This window comes from Salmo trutta, chromosome 31 (assembly GCF_901001165.1).
Source record: "Salmo trutta chromosome 31, fSalTru1.1, whole genome shotgun sequence".
NCBI lineage: Eukaryota > Metazoa > Chordata > Actinopteri > Salmoniformes > Salmonidae > Salmo > Salmo trutta.
The window spans coordinates 11,237,861-11,255,141 of record NC_042987.1 but is presented as its reverse complement, the minus strand read 5'-3'; the positions used below and the strand labels follow the sequence as shown (position 1 = coordinate 11,255,141).

The 17,281-nt window shown below is 41.4% G+C and overlaps 1 protein-coding gene across 1 annotated transcript; it reads left to right on the top strand.

Moving 5' to 3' along the window:
• Nucleotides 1-6,872: 6,872 nt before the first annotated feature.
• LOC115169524 (peroxiredoxin-1-like) lies at nt 6,873-16,986 on the top strand. Its single transcript, XM_029725226.1, has 6 exons — nt 6,873-6,922; nt 9,223-9,339; nt 9,554-9,707; nt 15,428-15,550; nt 15,706-15,836; nt 16,478-16,986. Exons 2-6 carry the CDS (start codon nt 9,234-9,236, stop codon nt 16,561-16,563), a joined length of 600 nt encoding a protein of 199 aa, XP_029581086.1. The 5' UTR covers nt 6,873-6,922; nt 9,223-9,233; the 3' UTR covers nt 16,564-16,986.
• The last annotated feature ends 295 nt before the right edge of the window (nt 16,987-17,281 follow it).

Below are 17,281 nucleotides of genomic sequence, written 5' to 3'. Positions count from 1 at the left end.
TTTCCGAATACACTGTATATTTAAGCAGGGGGTGTGGTATATGGCCAATATACCACGGCTGCTGTTCTTATGTGCGACCCAATGCGGAGTGCCTGGATACAGCCCTTAGCTGTGGTATCTTGGCCATATACCACAAACCCCCGAGGTGCCTTATTACTATATAAACTGGTTACCAATGTAATTAGAGCAGTAAAAATACATGTTTTGTCATACCCGTGGTATACAGTCTGATATACCATGGCTGTCAGCCAATCAGCATTCAGGGCTCGAACCACCCAGTTGATAATATTATATAAGCCAGATTCTCCAGAACAAATAGAGTTCTATTCTAGTTATCACTGGAATTCTCAGAGTAAATATTACAGGCATTCTCAGATTAAGTATGCTAAGGTGGTCAATGGTCTTACATTTAATGCTTTGTTAGTGTGATCCACACGAGTAGCAGTAGTAGTAGTAGAAGCAGTAGTAGTAGTAGTAGTAGTAGTAGTAGTAGTAGTAGTAGTAGTAGTAGTAGTAGTAGTAGTAGTAGTAGTACTAGTAGTAGTAGGTCAATAGACTAAACAATCAGAGATGGGGAAAGGAGTGGATAAAGTGGATGTCGTAAAATGTCATTTCAACAATGGGTAATAAAGTTGGGTAATAGTTGGAAATCCTCTGCTGTAAAATGTAGATTATATGGTGTCTGTGTTACATGATGGGAGCTTCATGATTGTGGGACCCCAGCATGGCTGTTGACTTGGATTAGAAGAGGGGGGCTCATAGGAGGGGGCTGCTGTGGGCTTTTGCTGCTTTACCTGAAAGTCACTGACAAACATCTCTTTAAAGATGACAAAATTAAGTGTTTTGATTGTAGGGTTATAAGAATGTCGATATTTTATGCAATAACTGTCACAAATGTTATCTAGGCTTACATCTATAGTTTTGCATGTTGAGAAGAGAATAGAAGAGAATGATGAGATGATAAGAGAAGATAAGGGTGGGGGACATGACTACTGTCTTTTCTTTACTCATCTTTACGCATATGAGTTTTCCACCACAAATTATTTGAGATGGAATGAGGATGAAATATGCATAGTCATGGTGCTGTGAGGCAGTCAAATGTGGTCAATGCTATCGTGGATCTTTGGGATGTCCCTACCCTAAACCATAATCTTAACCCTTACCTTAATAACCATTTTAAATGTTAACTTCAGCGGTATGGACATCCTAAGGATTCCGGATAGCACAGACTATAGTCAAAGAACTCATGTCGATTAAATTAATGGGCTGTGGCAAGCTAAATCAATGGCTACAGAGGGTCTTATCTTTAAAAGGAAGAATCCTAATAACCAAGGCTGAAGGTATCTCTAGGCTAACATATGGTGCTCTATCTTTATATCTTGATGGTAAAATAGGCAAGGAGATAGACGAGACGCTTTTCAACTTTCTGTGGAGAAACCGTACCCATTACATTAGGAAAACTGATGTAATGAACACTTATGAGTATGGTAGGCTGAATTTTCTGGACTTTACGGCCTTAAATAATACTTTTAAGATCAATTGGATAAAACAATTCCTAAGAAGACCCCATTTCCATGTGGAATCTTATTCCTCATCATGTCTTCTCTACTTTTGGTGGCCTTAACTTCATGTTGGTTTGCAATTATAATATTGACAAAAGTTCCAGTGAAACTCTCTGATTTTCATCGGCAGGTTTCTTGTCATGGAATTTAATTTATAAGCATCATTTTTCTCCACACAGATATTATATATGGAATAATCGGGAATTTTTGTATAAAAATACTTCTATGTTTTTAGAATATTGGTTCCCGAAATAATATCCTATTGGTGAGCCAACTTGTACAGTTGAAGTCAGAAGTTCACATACCGGTACACTTAGGTTGGAGCCGTTTTTTTTAACCACTCCACAAATTTCTAGTTAACAAACTATAGTTTTGACAAGTCGGTTAGGACATCTACTTTCTGCATGACACAAGTAATTGTTCCAACAATTGTTTACAGACAGATTATTTCACTTATAGTTCACTGTATCACAATTCCAGTGGGTCAGAAGTTTACATACACTAAGTTGACTGTGCCCTTAAACAGCTTGGAAAATTCCAGAAAATGATGTCATGGCTTTAGAAGATTCTGATAGGCTAATTGACATCATTTGAGTCAATTGGAGGTGGACCTGTGGATGTATTTCAAGGCCTACCTTCAAACTCAGTGCCTCTTTTCTTGACATCATGAGAAAATCAAAAGAAATCAGCCAAAAATTGTAGACCTCCACAAGTCTGGTTCATCCTTGGGAGCATTTTCCAAACGCCTGAAGGTACCACGTTCATCAAAACAAACAATAGTACGCAAGTATAAACACCATGGGACCACGCAGCTGTCATACCGCTCAGGAAGGAGACGCGTTCTGTCTCCTAGAGATTAACGTACTTTGGTGCAAAAAATGCAAATCAATCCCAGAACTACCTCAAAGGACCTTGTGAAGATGCTGAAGGAAACGGGTACAAAAGTATCTACTGTATATCCACAGTAAAACGAGTCCTATATCGACATAACCTGAAAGGCCACTCAGCAAGGAAGAAGCCACTGCTCCAAAACCGCCATAAAAAAAGCCAGACTACGGTTTGCAACTGCACATGGGGACAAAGATCGTTCTTTTTGGAGAAATGTTCTCTGGTCTGATGAAATAAAAATAAAACTGTTTGGCCATAATGACCATCGTTATGTTTGGAGGAAAAAGGGAGATGCTTGCAAGCTGAAGACACCATCCCAACCGTGAAGCACGGGGGTGGCAGCATCATGTTGTGGGGGTGCTTTGCTGCAGGAGGGACTGGTGTACTTTACAAAATTGATGGCATCATGAGGAGGGACAATTATGTGGATATATTAACGCAACATCTCAAGACATCAGTCAGGAAGTTAAAGCTTGGTCGCAAATGGGTCTTCCAAATGGAAAATGACCCCCAAGCATACTTCCAAAGCTGTGGCAAAATGGCTTAAGGACATCAAAGTCAAGTTTTGTAGTGGCCATCACAAAGCCCTGACCTCAACCCTATAGAAAATGTGTGGGCAGAACTGAAAAAGCGTGTGCGAGCAAGGAGGCCTAGATCGACATAACCTGAATGGCCGCTCAGCATGAAGCCACTGCTCAGTTACACCAGCTCTGTCAGGAGGAATGGTCCAGAATTCACCCAACTTATTGTGGGAAGCTTGTGGAAGGCTACCCGAAAAGTTTGACCCAAATTAAACAATTTAAAGGCAATGCTACCAAATATTAATTGAGTGTATGTAAACTTCTGACCCACTGGGAATGTGATGAAAGAAACAAAAGCTGAAATAAATCATTCGCGCTACTATTATTCTAACATTTCACATTCTTAAAATAAAGTGGTGATCCTAACTGACCTAAAACAGGGAATTTTACTAGGATTAAATGTCAGTAATTGTGAAATACTGAATTTAAATCTATTTGGCTAAGGTGTATGTAAACTTCCGACTTCAACTGTAAATGCATTTTTTTTAACTTAGTTATAAGGAATTCTTATCACTTTACAAGTCCCTTTAACACCTAAAGAGTTTCCAATAGTTTTAGATGCCATTCTCTCAGGAACGTGTCAAGACCTGACCCTCAGAGACTACCTTCCATTAGTCTTCCCTGTGGCTCAGTTGGTAGAGCATGGTGTTTGCAACGCCAGCATGGTGTGTGCAACGCCAGGGTTGTGGGTTTGATTCCCACGGGGGGGGGCAGTACAAAACAAATGCATGAAACGTATGCATTCACTACTGTAAGTCGCTCTGGATAAGAGCATCTGCTAAATGACTAAAATGTAAAAAATCTAAATATAACCCTGTTGACTTAACAGTAGGAAAGATTTGTTTCTCTTTTGGTCCATTCAACAACAGAGCGATACGAACCTTGTTTCAGCAAAATGTTGTATCTATACCTTATGCAATGCATTATTGGAACGGTTTTATTGATAATATTTGTTGGAAAAAAGTTTGTATGTTGCCACACATACCTACTTGTTCACAAAATTAAGGAAGTTTCCTTTAAAATTATTCACAAATATTATCCTGCCAACCACTAAGTTTAAGAAAAACATAAACTCAAATTGTACCTTTTGTAATGACCACCCAGAAACAGTGTTGCATCTTTTTTGGCATTGTATGCATATAAGAAAACTGTGGCAAGACATCAGTAGATTTAATTGAACACATTTATGAAGATTTTACACTATTGTGGAGAGATGTACTGCTTGGATATTTTACCTACAATATAAATCAATTGAAACAATTTCATGTAATTCATTTCATTATTCTTTTGGCCAAATTTCATATTCACAAATGCAAATTTACAAACAAAACACCACATTTTCTTACCTTACAAAAATAAATGTAACTATATTTTAAGACCATTAAATACTCTGCTAACAAAAAAGCTGTTAGAATTATAAGTGTATGTATGTCCCTTAAGGTCCTTGTGTAATGTGATATTGTAACCCCTAGCCCAGGGGTGTCAAACGTCCGGCCCGCGGGCCGTATCAGGCCCGCAAAGGGGTTTAATCCGGCCCGCGAGATGATTTTGTAAAGTATAAAAATGAGCTGCAATTTCTCAAAATAAACTGCTGTTCCAATTGCATCCACTGGATGGCGCAATAGCAATTGTGTTAAGCAAGCAAACTGTTTATACCGGAGCAGAGCAAGTAGGTCAAGCAAGTGCAGCCAGTCCGGATGAGCTACTTTGTTTTGCCCGCGATATTTATTACGACTTCTACTTTTAACATTATTTGCTTTTGCACCCTCATTGCCCCAATATGTCTCTGTCAAAAAAGAGAAAAGTGGACGCGGGTCTGGCGGGTCTGAAGAAACAGCAGTCTGTGTTTTCTCACAGCCGAGACATCAGTGACGCTGCAGTGAAAGCTAGCTATCTCATTGCTAATGAAATCGCAGTGGCTTCAAAACCATTTAGTGAGGGTGAATTTGTAAAAACATGCATGATGAAGGCAGCGGAGATTGTGTGCCCTGAAAAGCGCCAGGCTTTTGCAAATATCAGCCTGACAAGAAACACAGTTGCAGACAGGATTTCCGATCTTTCAGTGGATTTGGACGGCCAGTTGAAGCAAAAAGTAAAGTCATTTATTGGGTTTTCAGTTGCAATTGATGAAAGCACGGACATTACAGATGTTGCACAACTGGCCATTTTCATCCGCGGAGTTGATGACACATTGACCATCACCGAGGAGTTCATGGAGTTGGTGCCGATGACAGATACAACGACAGCAGCTGATATTTTCACCGCACTCGTCGGCGCGCTGGACAGGGTCGGAGTGGACTGGTCCCGCGCTGTCAGCCTGGCTACAGATGGTGCGCCCTCAATGATCGGGAAAAAAGCAGGCGTTGTGACAAAGTTCAGAGAGAAAGTGCAATCTGCAAATGGAGGACGTGATTTTTGGACTTTTCACTGTATTTTGCACCAGGAGGCTTTGTGTTGCAAGTCATTAAAGATGGATAACGTCATGAAGGTGGTCATCCAAACTGTTAATTTCATCCGATCCAGAAGCCTGAATCACCGTCAGTTTGACAGCCTTCTCAGAGAGAAAGACCACATCTATGGCCTGCCATACCACACTGAGGTAAGATGGTTAAGCCAAGGTGCTGTGCTTAGGCGTTTCTTTGATTTACGAGAAGAAATTGAACAGTTCATGGAAGAAAAGGGCAAACCAGTGTTAGAATTTAATTCCGCAGAATGGATGCAGGACCTTGCATTTATGGTGGATGTTACAGAGCACCTGAATAACTTGAACAAACAGCTGCAAGGGCGCAACAAAGTCGTCACGCATTATTATGACATTGTGGGAGACGCAACTCGCCGGTGGTGATGCAGCTCACTTCTCCTGTCTGAAAAATGTGTGCGTGACCCAACATGTGGCAGACATGAAGCGGTTCAAAGATAAAATAACGGGACTGTTACGGGAGTTTGAGCAACGCTTTCAGATTTTTGGTGAACTGGAGAAAGACTTCAACGTTTTTTGCCATTCACCGTGAATCCCTCTGATCTGCCCGTCAGCTTGAAATAATAGACTTGCAGTGTGACTCGGATATGAAGGGCAAATTTGCCGCAGCTGGCTTGGACACATTTTATCAGAATCTCTTGCCAGGTTACCCCAACTTGACAGCCCTCGCTGCAAAACTGTTGTGCATGTTTGGAACCACATATCTTTGTGAGCAAGTTTTCTCTGTAATGAGCATAAATAAAACAAAGCTGTGCTCAAGGCTCACGCACAAGCACTTGAATCACATCCTGAAGTTGGCTGCCACTCAGGATGTGACGCCTGATATTGATGCGCTGGTGAAAGCTAAAAGATGCCAGGTATCAGGAGTCAACTAAACTATGCAACCCCACTTAAAGTGCTGCATGAGACACCCTGATATAGTTCTGTGATCTGTGATATACTTCTGTGAATCACTGAGGCATTGTGTGTTTGTGTGTTCTTTTTCTTTAGAATTTTCAAATAAACTTGAGGTGTTTTATGATTAATAGTGATGTTGTGCTTGTACTATTGTGGACACACTGTCCTCAGGCTCCAGCTTTATGTTGATCGTATTAAAACAAAGAAAACAATCTGAAGTTGTTGTTTTTAAGTTATATATACCATGATTTTACCGGTCCGGCCCACTTGGGAATAGATTTTCCTCCATGTGGCCCCTGAGCTAAAATGAGTTTGACACCCCTGCCCTAGCCCAATTGTCCTTTGTATATTATTTATATATACTTGTGTTCCCCCATGTACTTTCAGTATTGAATTGGCAGCCACTGGCAGTGTTCTAACATCGCGAGAATTGAGCTGCTGTATATAGTTCCATGCGATTAATCTCATTCTTCTCACTCCTCATCTCAAGCTGCTGCTGTAGGACCAAGGCAGAGGTATGTGTTTTGTAGGGCTACGCTTTCAATCTATCATGAAATATATAGGCTAAAGCATGTTTTCGGTTATTCCAAAAAAAGAATTTGAAAACTTAGCCGTACTATGGCTAATAGTTTTTTTACTTTTATTACTTTATCATTTCATTTGTGTGCAATCTTACCGGCGTTAAACTTGTAGCCTACATTTCCATTGACGACAGAATAAATGCGTTTGTTTAGCTTTACAATAGTTTTTGGGGGGGATGATGTCCAAGTGGCCTACATAATTTATTTGTTCAATGGAATATTGGAATAAAAAAAAATCAGGTGAGGGGAAAAAAATCAATGTTGAGGAAAAAAACGAATGCAGGTTTACGAAATAGGACTGACTGCGTGTGCAATATAGTAAAAGGTTTTGCCACTTGCCAGGCAAGAACAGCCTGTTGAACTATGTGATTAATGCTTAAAATAAAGCCATAAATGGCCATTTAGGAAACACCTGTGGATTAGGTGTTGCTCATGAAAGAAGTGAAATCTTCCATAGAATCAATTTCCTATTCCTGCCTGCCTGGATTGTTTTCAGTTCTTTTCACGTTATAGCTTCAATGCTGAAAATGTATAGAAAGAGGATGGAGAGAGCATCCCAGTTCATCTTTCATGTCCAGTTATCTTAGTGTTTTTTGTGTACTACCATGAGTGGTTATTGTTGTATACTGTACATTGACAGCATACATAAAACAGTAAAGGCCTACACTGCGTGCACAATTATTAGGCAAATTGTATTCCTCGGGATTAATTGTATTGTTGAACAAACACAATGCTCTCAGTCAATCCAAAATGTTATTGAACCTCAAACCTGAATGTTTAACAAAGGAAAAGTGAGTTTTGTCTTTCTCAGGGAAATATATAAGTGTGCACAATTATTAGGCAACTATTAGTGTGCAGAATTATTAGGCAATTCAATTACAAAAATAATTTCTCTCAACTCACTTGTTTATTCTCAATTTTTAGAGTAAGTGTAACAGATAAGTAACACAAAATGACAATTATATAAAAAAATGTACCAATATAGCCACCCTTATTTTCAATAACTGCCATGAGCCTTCCATCCATGGAGTCTGTCAGTTTCTTGATCTGTTCACGATCAATTTTTGCTGAAGCAGCAACCACAGCCTCCCAATATTCTGTTCAAAAAGGTGTATTGTCTTCCATCACTGTAAATCTCACGTTTGAGAAGGGCCCACAAGTTCTCAATAGGATTTAAGTCAGGTGAGGAAGGGGGCCAGGTCATTATTCAGGCATCTTTGAGGCCCTTGCTGGCTAGCCAAGCAGTGGAGTACTTGGATGCATGTGATGGAGCATTGTCCTGCATAAAGATCATGGCCTTCTAGAATGCTGAGGACTTCTTCCTGTACCACTGTTTGATGAAAGAATCTTCCAGAAACTGGCAGTAGGTTTGGGTGTTGAGTTTCAGGCCATCTTCAACCCGAAAAGGTCCAACTACCTCATCCTCAATGATAGCAGCCCATACCAGTACCCCTCCTTCACCTTGCTGGCACCTGACTCAATTTGGTGCCCTGTGTCCATTACTGATCCAGCCACGGGCCCATCCATTTGGTCCATCAAGAGTCACTTTCATTTCATCTGTCCTTAAAACCTTTGAAAAATCTGTCTTCAGGTATTTCTTTGCCCAATCTTGACGCTTCAACTTGTGAATCTTATTCAGTGGTGGTCTTGTTTCAGTCTTCTTGACCTTGGCCATGTCTCTGAGCACTTGACACCTTGTACTTCTGAACACTCCAGGTAGGTTGCAGTTCTGGAATACGATGGCACTGGAGGATAATGGGTTCCTGGTAGTTTGACGTTTAATTCTTCTCAGGTCTTTTGCAGTTAATTTGCGCCGTTTCTTCCCCATGCGTCTTTTGCGCCCCAGTTGACTATTCGCAACAAAACGTTTGAATGTCCGGTGGTCACACCTCAATAGTCTAGCTATTTAAAGAGTTTCTCATCCGTCTGAAAGGCATTTTACATTTTTGGTTTATCAGTGTCAGTTAAATTTATTTTTTGGCCCATTTTACCTAAGGTAATGAGGCTGCCTAATAATTATGAACACCTTGATATAAGGTGTTATTCACTTCCGCCACACCCTCCCTCATTACAAATACATATCACCTGAAAATGATTAAATCCAATAAACATTTAAGTTTATATGGTTTGGAGTTCGAAAATGTGAATAGAAATAATGATGAGATCATAATACTCACTTGCCTAATAATTGTGCACGCAGAGTATTTGTTCAATTTATCTTCCTCCCCCTCCAGTGAAACTGAAGATGGCTGCAGGTAAAGCGCGCATTGGGCATCTGGCCCCTGACTTCAAGGCCACAGCAGTCATGCCAGATGGACAGTTTAAAGACCTCAGCATTTCCAACTACAGAGGTAGACCTACTACTACGCTTCATAGTATTCTGCACTGTCCTTTGTTTTGTATCTGTGTGGTAGGATTTGTGACTGGTTTAGGATTTTAAAGTTTGATAATACAGTAATGACCTATAAGCCTGTTGGATAAGATTTTAGTTGCATTGAATGTGCTTCCAGGCTCCGCAACTTGACAGGTTTGTCTAATGGTGTGTCTTGTGCTGCTTGCCTGCAGGGAAGTATGTGGTGTTCTTCTTCTACCCACTGGACTTCACCTTTGTGTGCCCTACTGAGATCATCGCCTTCAGTGACGCTGCCGAGGAGTTCAGGAAGATCGGCTGCGAGGTCATTGGTGCCTCTGTTGACTCCCACTTCTGCCATCTTGCCTGGTACGAGTCTTTTGCACAATTATTTTGCCTTATGAAGATTTCATCCTAGGTGACGCAGGATAAGTTACAGTGCAGCTTGTGCAGTGATCTTTTTATATAATTTATTGTATATACACTGCTCAAAAAAATAAAGGGAACACTTAAACAACACACTGTAACTCCAAGTCAATCACACTTCTGTGAAATCAAACTGTCCACTTAGGAAGCAACACTGATTGACAATACATTTCACATGCTGTTGTGCAAATGGAATAGACAACAGGTGGAAATTACAGGCAATTAGCAAGACACCCCCAATAAAGGAGTGGTTCTGCAGGTGGGGACCACAGACCACTTCTCAGTTCCTATGCTTCCTGGCTGATGTTTTGGTCACTTTTGAATGCTGGCAGTGCTTTCACTCTAGTGGTAGCATGAGACGGAGTCTACAACCCACACAAGTGGCTCAGGTAGTGCAGCTCATCCAGGATGGCACATCAATGCGAGCTGTGGCAAGAAGGTTTGCTGTGTCTGTCAGCGTAGTGTCCAGAGCATGGAGGCGCTACCAGGAGACAGGCCAGTACATCAGGAGACGTGGAGGAGGCCGTAGGAGGGCAACAACCCAGCAGCAGGACCGCTACCTCCGCCTTTGTGCAAGGAGGAGCAGGAGAAGCACTGCCAGAGCCCTGCAAAATGACCTCCAGCAGGCCACAAATGTGCATGTGTCTGCTCAAACGGTCAGAAACAGACTCCATGAGGGTGGTATGAGGGCCCGATGTCCACAGGTGGGGGTTGTGCTTACAGCCCAACACCGTGCAGGACGTTTGGCATTTGCCAGAGAACACCAAGATTGGCAAATTCGCCACTGGCGCCCTGTGCTCTTCACAGATGAAAGCAGGTTCACACTGAGCACATGTGACAGAGTCTGGAGACGCCGTGGAGAACGTTCTGCTGCCTGCAACATCCTCCAGCATGACCGGTTTGGCGGTGGGTCAGTCATGGTGTGGGGTGGCATTTCTTTGGGAGGCCGCACAGCCCTCCATGTGCTCGCCAGAGGTAGCCTGACTGCCATTAGGTACCGAGATGAGGTTCCTCCTAATGCAAGACAATGCTAGACCTCATGTGGCTGGAGTGTGTCAGCAGTTCCTGCAAGAGGAAGGCATTGATGCTATGGACTGGCCCGCCCATTCCCCAGACCTGAATCCAATTGAGCACATCTGGGACATCATGTCTCGCTCCATCCACCAACGCCACGTTGCACCACAGACTGTCCAGGAGTTGGCGGATGCTTTAGTCCAGGTCTGGGAGGAGATCCCTCAGGAGACCATCCGCCACCTCATCAGGAGGTGCCCAGGCGTTGTAGGGAGGTCATACAGGCACGTGGAGGCCACACACACTACTGAGCCTCATTTTGGCTTGTTTTAAGGACATTACATCAAAGTTGGATCAGCCTGTAGTGTGGTTTTCCACTTTAATTTTGAGTGGGACTCCAAATCCAGACCTCCATGGGTTGATAAATTGGATTTCCATTGATTATTTTTGTGTGATTTTGTTGTCAGCACATTCAACTATGTAAAGAAAAAAGTATTTAATAAGATTATTTCTTTCATTCAGATCTAGGATGTGTTGTTTAAGTGTTCACTTAATTTTTTTAAGCAGTATATATTTATTCAAGTTTTACAAAATGTACATCATTGTAAGTAGAAAGATTTTACCATATCCCAACCAGCCTTCCTTCCTTCCTCCACATAACACATTCACCCAACCCCCACCCTCCCCGTCATCGTTGAGCCATTGAGAAATAAGGGGGGGGGGGTTGAGCAGACTTCCACTGGAAAATAATTCTACGTCGAGCTAATAAGGATGTAAAAGCAACAACATCGGCATGTTTGGGGTCCAAGGAGAAGGCGTATTCTGGAATACCAAAAACAACTATCAAGGGACATGGCTACAGGTTAATTTCAAGCACCTCAGATAATTTTTTAAAGAGAATCCCAGTAATCTTTGTAGTTTAGAGCATTGACTGAACAGAGACATGACATTATCACACTCATCATTTACATTTGGATATATTTCAGACAATCTGGATTTGGAAAAATGCACTCTTTGAAAAACCTTATTGTATGTGACCAAGATGAGCACAAAATGTAGTGGAGCGTACTATATCAATCGCCTCCTCTTACCACTCCTGTGTAAATTCAACACCCATTTCCCGTTCCCAAGCAGATGTCGTTTTGTTGGTGGAGTGGGAATAAGTGACTCTTATCAATAGGATCCATAGTAGATGCAGAGGAGAATTGCACTCGAAACTGGTACCAAATCTTAAGTGTGGAAGGCACTACAGGATTGCCAGTATAGCAAGAGGTGGATGCTGGGAGAGAAGAGCGGAGTAAAGCAGGAAGAGAAGCAGAAATACAAGAATGTGCCTCTAGGTAGCACCATAGGGTATCTGGAGCATGTAACCAGAATGGCAATTACTGAAAGTTGGCTGCCCAGTAATAGTATACAAAGTTGGCTGCCCAGTAATAGTATACAAAGTTGGCTGGTGTATAACCTCCACTAAACTTGCATCTCTGAAGTAAAGATCTACTGACTCTGGGTAGCTTTCCTCCCCAGATAAATGTGGTAACAGCCTGATTTGATTGACTTAAAAAAAAAATGTTGGTAAAAACAATGGGATAGATTGAAATGGATAGTTATTTGGGTAAACTGTTTATTTTTACAGCATTAATCCTTCCTATAAGTGATAGTGGTAAGCTACCCCATCTCTGAAAATCAGATTTCATTTGCGTAAGGAGGGGAACAAAGTTTGCAGAAAAAAGAGCATGTAATGAACAAGTTACGTTCACTTCAAGGTATTTGAAACCAGAGAGGCTAAGCTGAAAAGGCAAGTCTTGTCTGCTGGAACTGTTGTGCTGCTGGATTGAGTGGGAAGTACTCACTTCTCTGGAGTTTCAGTTTCAGCTTGTAACCGGAGAAGGAGCCAAAGTTCTCCAGAATAGAAAGGATAGAAGGTAAACAGGTTACAGGGTTATTTACATAGGTTATCATTATATGCAGATGATTTGTTACTCTATGTTCAACTCCTTCCTGTGTTACACCTTGGAAAGAGGAGGATGCCCGTAAAGCTACTGAAAGAGGCTCAATGGCGACAGCAAATAATAAAGGGGACATTGGGCAGCCTGTCCCACGTTCCAGGGCAAAATAGTCAGAACGGTTGACATTGGTACAGACACTGGCCTGGGGAGATGTATAGAGACGGATCCATGAGCTAAATTTGTCACCAAGTAAAAAAATGTAAGAACATCAAATAGGTACTCCCATTAAATTCTGTCGAATGCCTTCTCTGCATCTAGGGAGATTACCACCTCAGGGGAGTTGGAGAATTGTTTAGAATAAATAATGTTAAACCGTGTCTGAATATATAAAAAAATCTGTCCTTTTATAAAGCCGGTTTGTTTCTGTGATACGAGTCCTGGTAAGACTACTTCCAGACACCTTGCTATCACCTTCGCCAGCACCTTTACATCCACATTAAGGAGACTTAGGGCCCTAAATGAAGAACAGGAAGTGAGGTCTTTCCCCTTCTTAAGGTGAAGCGCTATTGAAGCCTGTGTTAGGGTAGGTGGCAGCGAGCCACGTTCAAGTGATTGATTATACATAGGTAAAAGTAAAAGGGGCTAACTTGTTATGGAATTTCTTAAAGAACTCAGTTGGAAACCCATCGGGCCCTGGAGGTTTGCTGATCTGCATTGACTTGATAGACTGAAGAACTTTTTCAAGGCTGAGAGGAGATCATCTACAGTTTCAGCCTCAACTGTGGGAGTCTCCAGTTCACCCAAAAATGTTGTCATATTGGCAGTATCTGATGGAAATTCAGACGTATACAGGGAGGAATAGAAAGATTTGAAGGTGTCATTGATCCCCGTAGGATCAGAAATCAAGCTATGAGAGGAATCTTTCATTTGGGGAATCATACGGGTAGCAGCGCTGCGTTTTAATTGGTGTGCGAGCAGACGACTTGCCCTGTCGCCATGTTCATAGTAGGTACCACGTGAATGCAATAGTAACCATTCTGCCTCTGTAGTGGACAAGAGATTGAATTCAGATTGTAAGTTCAAGCATTGCTTATATAGCTCTGGAGATGGCGTCAAGGCATATTGATGGTCAATGATGGCTTTCGTGAGTTCTTCTAGTTTAACTTTCCGAGTTTTGTTTAAATGAGAAAAATAAGAAAGGCCTGAAGTGATTCCCATAAGAGAGAATGAGAGGTTGAGCTTGTATGATTAAAAAAAATATATTATCAATAGAAGTGGAGATAACGTTACAGAAGTCTGCATCAGACAGGAGAAGATCATTGAATCTCCAACAGAGAGGAGTACGAGTTTGTCCTGATAGGACTATGTCGAAAGGCTAAAGGTCCATGGTCAGAAATTACAATGGGTAAATATTCAGAAGCGGTGACATTTGGAAGTAACTTATGATCAACAAAGAAATAGTCAATACAAGAAAAAGAATGGTGTACATGTGGGAAAAAAAGAACACTGCCTGGGGATTCTGAAATCTCCAGGGATCTGTACACCCATTCTGAATCATAAAATCTGAGAAGGACTTTGACATAGCAGAAGGAGACATAGTTCTGGGGTTGGAGTGGTCTAAAGCCGGGCTAATAAAACAATTCAGATCCACGGCAAATATCAAAAGATGGGTGTTCAGAGAAGGGATTTTCCCCAGCAACCTATTTGGGAAATTCAACATCATCGAAATTGGGAGCATATACATTGACCAATACTACAGGTATGTGCCAGTTATGATTAAAAATCTCTCGTTACTGTCTGAAATAACATTAGTAGTAGAGAAATGTATTCTTTTACTAACCAAAATTGCAACCCCTCAGGCTTTGGAGTTAAAGTCTGAATGGGAAAACCTGACTGAACCTGGAGTTTTGTAGCCATTGATTGATCTTTAATGCGTAAATCTGCTTTTAGCTTTTCAAATGGGAGAAGATCCTAGACCTCGACAGGATTATTCATTGTTTTAGTATTCCAAGATAAAAACTTTATAAGATTAGGTTTACCTATTACAATTATTAGCTTTGTTAGCCATCTAAAATATTGAAAGGAAAAAGGTGTGAAAACAGACCAAGCATTTGCAAAGACAGAGAACTGATGAAAAAAAGCAAGGAAAAATAAATAAATTTGAACAAAAAAGGTCACCCCTCCTCCTCTCCCAACCCAAACCCAAAGTCTCCTTCCCCAGCAAATGGAGACAGCAGGTTGACGTTAGCGCAGCTTCGGTGCATATAAACCAAGAACCTTTCTATCCTAACGCGGAGAGGCTCCATGGCACGAGTAGTGAAATCCATTTGAAAAGGCATTCACAAAACAGTAAAGTAGGTCAACAAATACCGCACGTTTGCAAGGTCCAAAGATGCTGAAAGAAATAAATCTGATTTCTCCACTCCTATTTCTGATACTAAATTATAATTTGGTGTATTATTTTACTGCAATACTATTATATTAGGCTACATGTGAGTGTTATAGGCCTACAGTCAGTGTACATATTTCAGTTACTAGAGTAGGCTAAAACGTCAGTGTCCAAATAATTATAATTTTTTTCAGAGGACTGGCACACAGAAACCTGTTTACTACTATCCGTGTCTGTCTGTATACCACAGCTGGCAGGGACGCTTAGTCTCAGACACAAAAAAAGACTAAATTCAGTCTCGTTGTGTGTTCTTACAGGACCAACACACCTCGTAAGCAGGGCGGTCTGGGTCCAATGAAGATCCCTCTGGTAGCCGACACACTGCGTTCCATCTCCACGGACTACGGGGTGCTGAAGGAGGACGAGGGCATCGCCTACAGGTGGGTTCACAACAGACAAGTTCAAGGGTCAAAGTTCAGTGTTTCTATGACCGACTGTGTCTCAACCTGGGTAATGTGCCCAACATAAGACTACGTGCCCAACAAGACTAACACATACCTAAATGACTCAGTCTATACCCTATTTGTTTTTTCAGGGGCCTATTCATTATTGACGCCAAGGGCCTCTTGAGGCAGATCACCATCAACGACCTTCCAGTGGGACGCTCCATCGACGAGACCCTGCGTCTGGTGCAGGCCTTTCAGTTCACTGACAAACACGGAGAAGGTACATAACTAACCCTGCTTTCTTTTTGTTTTCTAAAAGACGATGCCTCCTTATCCTACACAGAATCAGGCTAACCTTTTGCAGTGCCATATTTTACCATGTACCATCAGAAGACACATACACTATGTCAGGGGTCATCAACTAGATTCAGCCGCGGGCCAATTTTTTTTCTTGAGCAGATGGTCGGGGGACTGGTACATAATTATAAATCATTTGTACGAAAGAAGCCCAAACAGATACTGTATTTGACAAAAACATAATTTCAAACCATGATTACATTGGTACACAATCACGTCTCTCTATTTATGAGTGGAAAAACTTAGTAATAGATTTCCTAAATTAAAATCATTTTGAGGTGAATTCCTATTGATTTTAGTCTTACATGTCCAAAAAGATTTTTGGGGCTCAAAACTTTGGGGGGGCCAAGGGCCGCCAGTTGACGATACCTGCACTATGTGAACAGCATTTAGAGCACTATTAGCACTCATTCTTTTAAGGTAACATTCCATGTTTGTAACAGCTGAGAATGTTAGGCTGATAGATGTCAGAATGTGTAAAAATGTCAAGCTCAGGTTCAAAGTGTTTTGTTTATCATACTGCACTGTCCTGACACACACACTTCTTCTCTGGTGTTTCCTCAGTCTGTCCCGCCGGCTGGAAACCAGGAAGTGACACCATCAAGCCCGACATCCAGAAGAGCAAAGACTTCTTCTCCAAGCAGCACTAAGATGATGAGTGTCTGCAGCCTGCTGTAGGACAACTACAATTACAGTACATTTCAATAGAACAATAGGCTACTGCTCTTCACTATCTATGTGCCTGGGAACTGTAGAACAATCTCATCAGCATTCCATTATCTGTCATGTGTTTAGATAGAAATTATGACCAAAGAATCAAGATTAGATTGTGTTGTTGATGTTTTAGTGTCATTAACCAGGTTCCATCCAAACGTTTTATGCGAGTAAAGTACCTTCGGATGAAAAATGTCACGACAGATCTGATGGAAACATTGAATTTGTCGGTAAACTTTCCAAATGACGACGAAACAAAATACGCTAGACAAGGTGATCGTTTTGTCTGTACAATGTATTATGAGAGAAATGGCAGTGGAAAGGCTTTTATGCGCAAATATTGATATAATATATATTTTTTAAATTATTGTCACCATCCTATCAAAGTAAACTTGGGAGTCATGTGATGACATGTGTGGTCCTCCCACTACGACTTGGGAAAGCATGCAGTTTATTAGGCTACAGATGAAATAAGTTATGATGAACTTCACCTGGTGGTGAATGTGCCAGTTGATGAGCTTGATGCTCCTTTCCAATAAATATCGAGGGTCTTATTCTGGTGACATGATGATTGATGTTTGGCTGCCATTTGACAAATAAAAAAAATCTCGCTCTTTTGTCCATAATAACCTCATGTGTAGGCTATACCCGCGC

What these genes read in the sequence shown, in the direction of transcription:
- LOC115169524 (XM_029725226.1), top strand. Translation starts at nt 9,234, where the DNA reads ATGGCTGCAGGTAAAGCGCGCATTGGGCATCTGGCCCCTGACTTCAAG. An exon ending in CAGCATTTCCAACTACAGAG is followed by an intron (nt 9,340 to 9,553) that starts GTAGACCTACTA and finishes GCTTGCCTGCAG; the next exon opens with GGAAGTATGTGGTGTTCTTC. An exon ending in CACTTCTGCCATCTTGCCTG is followed by an intron (nt 9,708 to 15,427) that starts GTACGAGTCTTT and finishes GTGTTCTTACAG; the next exon opens with GACCAACACACCTCGTAAGC.